We start from the raw sequence: 13449 nt of genomic DNA, 5'->3' as shown, positions 1-13449 counted from the left end.
GTCAAAGTATTCGAATATTTCGAATTGTATTTGTGCACCAGTGAAATTTATAACTTTTTTTTTTTTTTTTTTTTTTTTTTTTTTTTTTTTTTTTTCAAGAAATTCATCCCGGTGATTCCTTATTTCACGTGAAATTTATTGAATTTTCGACAAAGACGTAATTCAACCTGACAAAGAGGGTGAGGCGCCTTTGCTAGATCCATATATTCGAGTACTGTATCCGGAATCGTTATGAGCATCGTGGGAGGCCGGAGTGGGACTGTAAACGGCACTGCGCGAACGATAAGGTAATTTTGCGATGGATTCGTAGTGTTCGTTGTCGCCAACGACTCTGGGATGATGCTTGTTGATTTGCTTCTTCGTTTGGGGTTGCTGGGGCTCGTCCTCGGCTTCGGAGCTCTCGCTCTCATTGCCTGTCAAGTTACATATAAGAAAATATTGAAATTTTCATCACTTATATCCAGCATAATAAGTATAGCGAGAATGAACGGAGTAGACAGAGAATGAGATATATAGGATTAAGTTCATTGACCTTGTCGTTCGGGGTGCCAATCGTTGCTCGCGATACCTTGAGGTTGAACTCTTAGACCTTGAGAACACTGGCTGTGCTCGGGACTTGTCGTTGTGTGCTCGCTGCTCACCGAACGGGGCGGATGCCAACCACCGTTGTGTGCGCCTGGCACTTGTTGAAATCGTTTAATCATCTCATGGACGCTTCTCCGATTGGATGTCGTTGACCAAGCTTCCGGATTTTCATCCTCATTCTTGGGCGTATTTTCATCATCTTGATGAGTGCCGGAAACTATTTCGTGGCTCGAGGATATCTGGGGAACGAGGAAGGGGGGGGGGGGAGAGAGGATAAATAAAATGTATTTTTTATATTTCTCTTGTGAAAAAAATAAAACGAGATTCAAGGATCGTAGGTAATTTTGGATTTGTTTGGGTGGTGCTCAAACCTGTTGTCGGAGAACTCGTTGTCTAAGGCTAAAAGTAGGTGAAGCAGAAGCAGCACCAGCCCCGAAATGAGAGCTTTTATCGCGCCCGATTACACCATCGAACGTTTCGTTGAGCCGAGGTTCGATATCAAGAACACGAAGAGGAGGTCTGGAGGAACCGGAGCAGGCCAAATCCCTCATGGATTCGCTCGATCGGGGAATAGCAGGAATGTCAAGATCATCGAGACTTCCGCCGCCGCCGCCGCCGCCGCAGCCGCCACCGCCGACGCCACCGCCGCCGCCGCCGCCGCCGCCGCCGAACGTTTCGCCGGGAATTTCAAAACTACGATCCTGCGGTCGATCGTCGAGAAGTTGTTCGAGGGATCGAGCGCGAGTCGGTCTGGATGTTTCGTGACGCTCAACGGAGCGTCGATTCGGTCGTTCCGAATGGCGTCCCTGTCCTCCTCGTAATATCCATCGACGCAGATGAGAATGTCGTTCTTCGCATTTTGAACGTTCCGCTGCGACGCAACGCGTCAGCTCGGATATTTGGCCGCGTGTGCGTCTCTCGAGATTGGCTACTTTCAAATCGAGCCTCTCGTGGGCTTGATCGATATGAGCTTTCAGTTCGGCTTTGTCACGCTCCAGTTTAGCCTCCATGTGACGGAAAAATGGGGCGCAATAGCACGTGTAACCAACCCCCACAGGACCTGTGTTTCATTATTATAATAAATCACCGGGTCGACTACAATTTCATAACCCTCCCCCCATTAGCGTTTCGACCGGTTTCGACGAAGCAGCATTAATTTAATTACAAACCTTTGCGAATATTTCCTGCTAAATCGAGATAATATTGTTCACCGCGGGCCAAAGGATCCGAGGGCAACGAATCCAAACGAGGTTGCGGAAATGCTTCCGGATCCGGATAATAATGACATCCGTACGGGGACCACTCTCGACCCATTATCGCTTTTTCAAAATGCACCTTGTGCTGCTTTCCTCCAGGTTTGTGCTTTTTTTTCTCTTTCTTTCCACCGTCTCGGCTTCCGCTCGTACCGCTTCCGGTTTTCTCTCTCTTCTTCTCACCCTTACCACCGGACTTGGTAGAATCTTTTAATCGGTGAATCGCCGGCTCCTCTTCGTTATTCCACATCCCTTCCTCCCGACTCTTGGAACGCCCCCGACTTTTGCTACGCGATTTGTTTATTATCTCGAGAATTTCCGACAAATTTTTCCGACGAGCTATGTCCTTCGCTGTTTCCGATTGCTTGTTCCGTAATGTACGCTCGCAACCCGCCTCCAATAATATTCGAGTCAATTTTCTGCGACCCATCGCCGCCGCTATATGAAGAGCCGTGTCTCCGTTCTGTTACGCACACACCCACACACACACACACAAAGACAATATCAACCCTCGACATTATTAGGTTAATCGGATCAGCATCTGAGCTTTATGCTTTATCAGAGCTTTCATATCACTTAAGGTTTTTAAGCATTTAGAATATTATATTCATTGATTTATTAACCTTATTCTGATCGGATACTCGGCACAGGGCGGAAATCAAAATTCGAGTCACTCCCGCGTGTCCATATCGAGCCGAAGTGTGGAGCGGTGTGTCGCCGTACTGAAATAAATCAAATCACGATTATCAACATATCTATTACCTACATATCTACATTAGTACTATATCCTAATCATTATTTTCATGCATTATGCGATGGCGCGATCGTGATTTTATTATAATAGCAGAGGGCAAAATATTGAACGAGAATCATCATCGGCGAAAAGAGAGAGAGAGAGTGCTGCATGATTCCAGATAATATAATGTTGTATACGCATATTATACCAACATTGTTTTGAAGGTCAGGATTACATCCGGCGAGTAAAAGTTCGCGACAGCTTTGATTATGGCCATTCTGACATGCGAGATGAAGAGGCGCGAATCCAGCCAAATTTCTTGCGTGAAGAGGAGCTCTCTGAGTTCCAAGAGCTTTGGCAAGTGCAGCAACGGTTCGACTGTATCCTCGCCAAGAAGACTCGTGAAGGGCGGAATTCCCATGCTGAAAATAGAACCATTTTTTCGGCACAATTAGCGCTCGACCATGAAAAAAGTTCAACTGTCAAGTTATTCTTTTCATCCCATAACTATAAATTCTTTTTATCATTTTTATCACTTGATCGCATCTAACGAATGAACGCGGATAAGTACTGCATCTGCATGTGCACACACACGCAGGCGGTGAGCTCCAAAGATTATTACATGCATAGTATACTAACTATAGACGGTAAAGCGGTATTCGCGTCGTTCCCACGGCTTTCTTCTCTTCTCTCCTCATCGCCCACACGAATATCATCGCTTCCTGCTTTTCCCTATTCTTCTCTTCTCCTTGTACATTTTATTATATGTACTACATGTAATAACAAATAAAGTTCGATCGCCCGTGAGATCCCCAAAATCCTCTCTCTCTCTCTTATATTATTGCTTCTGATAAGACCATGATGATGCATCTCATGATGGCCGGTCTTATATATACCATGCAACGCTAATTGAATAGAATCGCTCTTTTTTCGAAGCGTTTATCCGCAGCGAACTTTTATATGCATGTTTTTTGTTTGTATCGAATTATAAATATTACGGTTGAAACGTTGTTCCCGATCGTTGAAAAGTCTCTCGAAAGTATTATTATTGTGAATAGGATGGGGAGAGGGAGAGTATAGTATACGTGGGAGAAGGATAAGTCTTATTGGTAGAGAAACTGGAGAGAGGCCGCGAATCGAGATCAGGTCGTCGGAGCCATGAACCTTCAGATACAATCAACAACGCTCCCGAACCAAGCGGCTGTACCTACTTGATCGTGACTGTCAATATACATATACGCAAGTGAATGTTTATCAAACACGTTGCTCCTGCATCGAAAGCCGGAGGGATAAGAAAAAAAAAGGAAAAATAAGGACGAGGAGACAAACTCCGCCGCTGAGTTTTTATTATTTAAGGAATATAGAGCATATCTTTTTTACTCATAACGCTTCTTTCAATAATTGCGTAAATTGCCTATACTACATTAAATTTATAGTTATAGGTATATGATAATGGATGTAGTTTGAATTCTTATACTTTTAAAATGAATCTCATTATTGCCATTATTTTATTTGATACATTATTTAATTCCTTATTTTTGCGAAGTTATAATCCGCAAAAATGCCGATAGCGGTGATTAGCCTTTTCGAGTGATTCATGATTTCGTGTGGTCGCGACGCGGCTCTAAAATGAATTTAAAAAAATCGAGTTGATCCTCCCCTCGCGCATTTATATTCGTAACGAAATCTCCATATAGATATGAATGTATATGAGCCTGGAGACACGAGAATCACGACTGATTCGAAGAACGAACGAACGAACGAACGAACGAACGAACGAACGAACGAACGAACGAATGAAAAGTATAAGGAACGAGACGCTTGTCGCGTGAGGTAAGCGAGTAGGATGTGCGCGACGGTTCATTGACCAGTGTAAAAGTCCCTAGTACGAGATGAAGGGAGCGCGAGAGTTTCGTCTACTCGATGAGAGGGAAAGAGAAAAATGTTTGTCACGTTGCAATATACGAAGATACGTTTCTTGTAGCCCTTCCATGCATTCTCCCCCTGCTTCCCCAATCGCCGTTTCTTATTTTTTTTTCCTTTCTCGTACTATTTCTCGTCCATTCGCTCTCTGCCTCTTTCCCGCCGCGTTTTTCGTTTTACACCATATTGTTGCCGCGGAGCAGCGCACTCTATTTCGTTAAACAAACGAGATACTCATGCGGAATTTGTATTTACGCTAAACGCAATTGTATAATGCGCCCATAATGCGCACTGCTGCTGAAAAAGTACTTTTATCATTTATATCCTCGCAATATTATTTCGTGCTCTTCAATATTTTTTTTGAGATATAAAAATTTTCATCTGTTATTATTTAATTAATATATAATACGGTGTATGGTACATGGATTCTCATAATGAAAAAAATTCAACGCTTCGCCGCCGCTGTGTGACGAATTTTCGCGGCCGGGCTTCCTTTGCAGCTAGAAGTGAAAGATTTCGCGGTGACTCCCATTTTTTCGACGCTCCAAACTTGAAAGTTTTATTTTATTAGATCTTTGTTCCACAACTTGCGCGGTTCCAACGTAATACTCGACAATAATCAAGACAGGATATAGAAAATAAGTATGAGCGAAAACATCGCGCGATGCAGAAGCTATATACACGCGTTAGAGGGAAACGAGGTCGTTAGAAGCAGGGATCAGTGCGGTCTATAAATATATAAGTAAAAAGAAGTGATAAGCGAGCGAAAGAAAGAGAGAGAGAGAGAGAGAGAGAGAGAGAGAGAGAGAGAGAGAGAGAGAGAGAGAGAGGTTGAGTTGAGACTTGAAAGGACGAGCAGGAGAGCGTTGTTAAACGAGATTCGACGACACGTGCTGTTCTTTTCTTTGCGCTCGCGAGATCGCGATTCGTTCTCTATCGATCGTCTCGTTTCCTGTTCGGGCGATATACACAATTGCACATTGTATAACAAGATGCTCCGATCGATATATATAGCGAACCGTTTAAGGATCTTGCTTGTATTTTCTCCAGCAACCGGATATACTTACTTTTCTCCCCGCCCCCTCATCGGAGTGTATTCCCTTAATGGAACCATTGGAAAGATTGGACCACTTTTTCTCACCACTTTGTACCCATCTTGTATAGGACAATAAATAATATAGCAGGTACCTATATTATTCAGAGGCAAATAAAAAACAATGTCGCGTCTGAGATATCGAGAAACATCCGCGTGATCCTGCGAATATAAGAAAAATATCCCAAAAAAAAGCTATTCGCTATTCCCATAACGCGATTCTCCAAAACGCTTTCGGTTGAACTATAAAAATGGTGAGAACAGCGATACGAGGCGTCGAGGGTATTCGTATAGCCAACATCTTGTAGTGTAAAAATAAGAAATGAAGAAGCGAAAGAAAAAAAAAAAATAATTCGAGAAGGAGGGAGAAATCTCGGTTCCTGCTGTGTGACTATCAATCATCAAAGCTCGAGAGTCATTAATTTATTTAGCATCAACGTGAACGCGCGTCATTTTACCCATATCCGATGGAAATAGGTAATTTTAACTCCAAGTTATTTTGTCAGCTGAAACCAAGGCTGCGTGAAAATGCCTAAGATATATTGAAACAATTGTTAACATTTCTCTCTTATATAGACCAGTATGGGGCAAAGTGGCCCACTTAAAGAATTTAACGAGTTTCGTCGGGTAGCACATGGTCATTTACTTATTTTTATATCCCCAAACTGATTCCACCTCCTTATTGCTCGAATTTTGAAAAAAAAAATTTTTGGGGCAAAGTGGCCACCCCCTGAAATGCGGTGAAAATCGATAATTGTCACTTCTGGTTAAATAGACGTTGTAATAGACTGTTCCCGCATGGAACATTGAAGGCCGCGATAAACCGAAAAGAAACGAGGCATAGTAGGTATCCTCCTTCGATGGGATGAAAAAAGAATTAGTCGGAATACTTGGATAAATTTTGCCATTACCAGTGGCAAAAGCCCGTTCTTATCGGGCAAATTGTGGGAAAACCGCCCGCCATTATCACGAGTCCGTCGTATCGCGCAAATCTAGTCAGTAAGAAAAAAGAGATCATGAAAAAAGAAAAATTCTTGTCTGCGGCGGACGTTGCTTGTATTTTCTGCGATCAACTTTATTCGCATTCCTTCGAAGACTGAATTCGCTGCGAAAGATGCCTAAAATGGGCGCACACCTTGTGTGCAGGTGTTGATGAAAATGAAGTTCATTATAAGTGCGATTTTTGTCAATCAAAATAAAATAGACATTTATCAGTAATTCGCAAAATGATTCTCACCCTCTGCCTCAAATAGCTATCAATTTCTCAAAAAACATAGAATTCTCACTGATCCTGTGCCCCGCCAGAAATCGGAATTGTGTGAATGGCCACTTTGCCCCAGAATTCAAAAATGCCCCAAAAAAGTGGGTGGCCACTTTGTCCCATGTTCCCCTATTTTCGACCGCGATTAAACTATCCGTACACATATAAATATTATTTAACCAAATTCAATGCGATCATCTCTTATCGACTAGGCCTATCAAAGCTATACGTGCGTATAGTAATCGGAACATTTTTTTACCAAGAGCCAAACGATAGTTTCTCATTAAGAGTATGGATCAGTCGACTAACCTCACTTGGAATTTTCGAAATCGAAATTCTTTGACACGGTTTGACTGATTAAAAAAAGGCTCTGTCAGCCTACGCAGAACGATGGCAAAAATCGACTGACAGAGCCTTTTTTAAATCGGTTAAACTGTGTCAAAGAATTTCAATTTCGAAATTTACAATACTCTGCAATACTCATACGCAGAATAATACTTATCTCACTATATTCGCGTCTCTCTTTTCCTTCTCCGCGTCAGCCGCAAAACGTTTCTTCAAATAAGTAACGAGAGATGAAAAAAAGAGTCATACGAGATTCTTTTTGACGTGATAATTTGCGAATATGCCAAGGAACTAGAAAGGATCTGATTTTTTGTTCTACAATAATAATTATCTGAATTATATGCGTCCAAGCAAATTGGTCGAAAAATGAAAATATTCTATAGATTCATTTTGTAGTGCTACGCTCGATTTTTTCGATTTTTGAATCCTTTCTCTTCCCTCCCGAATAGTATTATTTTATATGAGCGATGTGTAAAAAAACTACAAGGTGGAGATGAAGTGCGGCTGCGTGGATGAGAATGAGAAGCAGAATGATAAAGACACGTACCTACCGTATCGCGCATACGGAGATAAGGGAGCATTAATCTTTGGATGGTCTTTCTCTCTCTCTCTCTCTGCGGATGGGAATAAACGAAACGAGAAGAGATGCGCGCGATGCATGGAAGAATATACACGCGGAGGCCGCGAGACAAATTCTCTGCGGTGATGGCACCTCCGAGAATATGACAGCGTGCAGGCCACACATCGAGCCTTTATATATGTCCGGATACATCCATAAGATAATAGTATATCAAATATATGAGGGCTGCGGCTATCGTGCCACAGCCTAGCTCGCTCAGGTCATGCAAAACATATCACGCATGCGTGTCTTCGAGTCTCTCTTTTACAATTCCAAAGACTGTACACACGCGGTGCGCCGCGAGTGCGTGCATATATGTATATAGATCGGGTCTCTGCGTCGCGCAGCCTTTTAAAAACCCTGCGCCTCTATATATATATAACTTTATCCATTTGTCAAACAGCTCGAGCCGGCGATTCTCATTTGACAATAAATCAATGCGAAATAGCTTTTTAATCAAATATATATGGGATAAGAGTTATTGGAAGTGCGGCGCTGCTGCTGGCGCAATCATTTCTTTCAATACTGCGCGTTCAATCTTTGCCCGTTACGCGTAAAATAAAAATAAAAGCAATAACATATGAAGAAGCGCCAGCAATTATTATTTTATGGATTTCGAAATTCAATGTGCAGCTCTCGCTATACGGCCTCTACGGCGATTCCGTCGAATCCCAAAATTTACCTCATTTTATTATTGCTCCGCAGTTTAAAGCAGCCAACTCTTTATATAGTAATATTTTAACTCGCGGCCGTGCATTATTCCCTATGCGGGAAACAGGATCTCTCACGTTAGTCACGATGCATATTTTTTGACAAGAGAATAACAAAGATTAAAATTGAAATTTCTCTCGCATAGTCTGCTCCTAACGCTTCTGCGGAGCGTATATACGAGCACATGCATGTCCGTAGAAAAATAAGGGACAAAGAATTGAGAATAAGAGCCTCTTGACTGGCAACATTAATCGTACTGGCCGAATATATATATATATATATACACCGCACTCGAGACAGGAGGAAAGAAGCAAAGGTACATCACACTCTTATTTCTGTATACTATGTGCTACGAGAAAGCTACGCGTTTATACAAATTTCTTTAGCACTTGTAGCCGTTATGTATGGTGCATCATGTTCATGGATAAAGGTTGACCGTTAGAGATGGTGTGCAAGAACCACGGCTTAACCCAGTATATAAAATCCTTTCTGTTTTGTTCCTTTTCGCGCGCGCTTATAGAGTCGAGAATTGAAAAATCAAACACATCTTATATGTAGTACATATATCAGTGCGTATAATAATCTATACATATGTAATATTATATATAGACGGCCGAGCGCTGGGGGATATCCAAGCTCGCGATTGCATAAGCTTCGGACTTACGAACGATTGATCGCACGAGAGTTCTCGTTGCCCGAGTGTCTTAACATAATATGTGACTTCATAATATTTTTGGGTGTACTTCCGAAAAGCCCATATCCCAGATCGATCTGAGATTTGGTATATTTTTTATATTTAGACGCGCTGATTACGAATATGACCTTCAAAATACCAGCAAATTAAATTTTCAAGGTCAAATCGATGAAAAATCGATTTTTTCAGGGTTTTTCGCGCGTTTATTGCGATAAATATTGGCGCTAGAGAAAAATGTTTTAGATTAAAGTTGTAGGTCATTAAGTAATGGACATTTTTGGTTCAGAACCAGTGGTTTCGGAGATAAATGCGAAAATTGTTGAAAATTTATATATGTTGGGAAAACTATACTACATCCAAAGATGCTCCAGACCCACCCAACTATTCCGCACACATCCAAAAGTTCTCAACGCTCGCGGGACGATTCCACACACCTCCAATAGTGCTTAACGCCGCCCACCCAACGATTCCACACACACACATCCAAAGTGCTCAATGCCCGCCCAAAGATTCCCCCTACACATCAAAGATGCTCCAGACCCAAACATTTTTTGGTAAAGTGCGTAAGTAGATCATGATATCGAAGCTAATAGAGTTTGTCGAAATATCGAAATTCTGGAACTTTTTCGTATTTTTTTTCTCCTTAAATACCGCTTCTACACGGATTATGTACTCAAAAAAAATATGTATTTTTTATGGCCTACCAATTTTGTTTGAAACATTTCTCTCTAAAATCTATATTAATAACGATAACCGTAAAATACGTTCGAAAAATCGTTTTTTTCGTGATTTGGCCTAGAAAATGAAAAATGCGACCATTTTGACTGTCATATTCGTTATCAGTACTGTTGATGTGTGAGCGGAATCGTCGGGTGGGTCTGGAGCATATTTGGATGTGTATGGAATCGTTGGGTGGGTCTGAAGCATTTTTGGATGTGTGTGGAATCGTTGGGTGGGTCTGGAGCATCTTTGGATGTAGTGTAGTTTTTCCAACATATTATATAAATTTCCAACAATTTTCGAATTTATCTCCGAAACCACTGGTTCTGAACAAAAAATGTATAGAATAAAAAATGTCGCGAAAAATCCTGAAAAAATCGATTTTTTATCAATTTGACCTTGAAAATTCAATTTGCGGGTATTTTGAAGATCATATTCATAATCAGCGCGTCGAAATACATAAGAATTCCAAATTTCAGATCGATCGGGGGTATGATCTTTTCGAAAGTACACCCTTTAATTGTACGGTTACACGGTTTGGAGCCGTTTGAAAAAGCTTTCGGACGAATAAGGATAAATTAGTCGTCCGGTCAGAATGGAAAATCTTGTATCCTAGCATGTCTGGACGAATAAACAATCCTTAATCGTCCGGTTACACGGTTTAGAGCCGTTTGAAAAAGGCTTCCGACGAATAAGGATACATTATAGTCGTCCGGTCATAATAAACAATCATGTATCCATGCATGTCCGGACGAATAAGCAGTTCTTGATCGTCCGGTTATATATGGTTTGGAGCCGTTTGAAGAAGCCTTCGGACGAATAAGAATACATTAGTCGTCCGCGGTCACAATGAACAATCATGTATCCATGCAAGCATGTCCGGACGAATAAGCAATTCTTAATATATATCGTCCGGTTACACAGCAGAAAATAATCATAGGAATTGTCAACTAAAGCGGGTATAACCGTCATAAAACGAGGAATATTCTTAGAGACATTTAACTATATAGCGGTGAGTCATCATAGAGATTTTCAAATCTAGCGGGAAACAATAATTATTGTCATCCGTAGAAGAAAATAGTAACAAAAATTCTAACTACAACGGGAAATACTCGTGGCATATTCGAAATAATTACAATAATTCCCGCTCGGGACGTTAAATATTATGAAATTAATTATTAACCAGCTCTGAATTGAGTATTAGTTTTAATTTTTTAATTACTGCGAACAATATTTCTTTATAACCATCGGCGGTAATCGACCATGCCTTTTTGCGCGCAAATCGTACAAATGTAACGACGCAGTAATGCGTATACGTGAAATGACTGTACGAATAACTAATCGTACGGTTGGCAGTACGGCTAACCACTCCGTATATTATATGTAAGTATAGTACTTATATAGTGGAGAAAAAGGCATCAAAATGGGTGGGATTTTATTGTCGGGGATTTAAAAAAAAAATAATGAATGCATTGTACAATGGTGATAATCTCCGTGCCTTCCGCCGCTTCAAATGATCCCAAAATAAATCAAGGAGAAGAAAAAATGCAAGAAACTCCGAGTCGCGGGAAAACACGAATCCGAAATGACCGAGATGCGGTTTATTTCCTTTACTGCATCTTCGAGCGGTCAAATAACTCGACCATTCGCGCGCATGCAGAAGCGAGAAATGTTGAGCGAGGAATGTGTGAGCTAATGAAATTGTAGTAATCTCGAGCTATATGAAGAGATCATCACGCTGATGCTGATGTGCTGCTCGTAAAAGTTCTCTCGGGATGAAAATGAGGATTAAAATCGCTATGTGTACATACACATGCATTTACATATGTAAACGTTATATGCTGAGTGTGCACGCCGCGAATCCAACTCGGACTCGTGATATCATAGTGAAAGTAACAGCACGCACGAACCTTTGCGCGGATCCCGGGTTACGTGAACTCGCTAACATACGCCAGCAGCAAGCGACGACAATGTCACTCATAGAATTATCAAATTCGTCGATATTAGATTAATAATTTCCTTTGTTTTACGCGCATATTGCACGTTACAGACCTATTAAAATCGCATTAATAGTTTCTTGAAAAAAATCAAAGTTGGACGGAGAAAATATATTTTATCTATTATCATAGTGAGAGCGTTCCCATAAATTTTACCAGCAACGATCTAATTTCTTGCTGCTGGGAAAACAGAGAGAATGAAAAATGATAGTACAACGAGAGCGAATACGAGTGTTGTGACAAAAAACGTATAGGAAAAACAACGAGAAGATAAAAAATAAATAAATAAATAAATAAATAAGGCGTTTTCACCGAGGAATATATAATAATGTACCTATAATGATCAGGGAAACGTTATTATTACACGCAAGAACCCAACTCGAGGACGTGCCTAAACCCAAAGAAGCATGACTTTGGTTAAAGTGTGCTCCATGCAACTGTGCTAGTCCTATACCGACCGCGGCGAGCATTCTGCTCCTCGCGAAAATCCAAAGCGCATCTGTGTGTCGTCACTAATACACGTTGCTGGAATTAAATTTTGTCTTTTTTCTATCTCGTTGAAATCTACGACGTCACGAAATAACGAGTTGGAACTTATTAACCTCGGTGCACATTGTAAGAACAAAACAAGCACAGAATGACCGCGGAGGTGCGGGGAGATATTATTCGATTATGCAAATTCTAAAACATTTTTTTATTGACGCCCATCATGAAAAATAATGCATCATACAAAATAAAAATTTAGGCTGTGCTTAGCACAGATTCGATGCTGGGATATTATTATATTTCTGCTGGCTGATCAAAAGCCATTCGAAATCGCGATCAAGTCGTAAGAAATTTAGGCATCGCGTAATATTATTAAAATTCTCAATAGTATGCATGATTTTAGGGCAGGAGCGGTGGTCAGGGCTCTGAAAAATGTGTGCAGCATATATTCTTTGTTGGTTTACATGCATGCATGCATACAAATATTACATATTTTGAATCGTGTTATCGATTCTGTTTATTAAAATATTTATATTTGTAAACGGAAGAGTTGTCAAATAACCACGAGAGAGAGAGAGAATGAATGAATGAATGAATGAATGAATTTATTATGCCACGGAAAAACCATTGAGCAAAAAAAATAACAATACAAAAAACAAAAAACAATACAAAGAGAGAGAGAGAGAGAGAGAGAGAGAGAAAGAGAGAGAAATACGAAGAGATAACTCGCGCGGAAGACTGTGAAAAACTGTGAGGAGGAGCTAGACGATGCGGCGCGACCGGTACGAGGACAAGAGTATGGCTTTACGATCGAGCAATCGCCATTAATACTTTTCTCTTTTGAGTCTGCGCCTAATACTTTCATAAATATAGGTATAGGAACATGGGAGTGAGAGCAGCGAGTAGTATGATAGCGGAGGAGTGCTAGCGAGTACCGGCGTGCTATCGGCAATTCTGCCATCGCACGGCATTTTTCATCATGACAAAATACACGCGTGTATTTGCTCGGAGAGTCGAGGTCGTATC

General features: G+C 41.0%; 1 protein-coding gene across 7 annotated transcripts in view; it reads right to left on the bottom strand.

Annotated features, from left to right (window-relative positions):
• dgo (ankyrin repeat domain containing protein 6 diego) overlaps positions 1-13449 on the bottom strand; it is a 98050-nt gene that overhangs the window by 497 nt on the left and 84104 nt on the right. For all 7 annotated transcript variants that reach the window (XM_043418670.1, XM_043418669.1, XM_043418667.1 and 4 more), the window contains 6 exons: positions 2787-2996; positions 2462-2560; positions 1755-2301; positions 957-1645; positions 533-824; positions 168-413 (listed from right to left, as the gene is read on the bottom strand). In XM_043418670.1, the coding sequence (XP_043274605.1) occupies positions 168-413; positions 533-824; positions 957-1645; positions 1755-2301; positions 2462-2560; positions 2787-2996 (2083 nt within the window). The remainder of the gene's footprint in view (positions 1-167; positions 414-532; positions 825-956; positions 1646-1754; positions 2302-2461; positions 2561-2786; positions 2997-13449) is intronic.

Source organism: Venturia canescens, chromosome 5 (genome assembly GCF_019457755.1).
Source record: "Venturia canescens isolate UGA chromosome 5, ASM1945775v1, whole genome shotgun sequence".
Taxonomy (NCBI): Eukaryota; Metazoa; Arthropoda; class Insecta; order Hymenoptera; family Ichneumonidae; genus Venturia; species Venturia canescens.
This window is presented reverse-complemented; position numbering and strand designations above follow the sequence as displayed.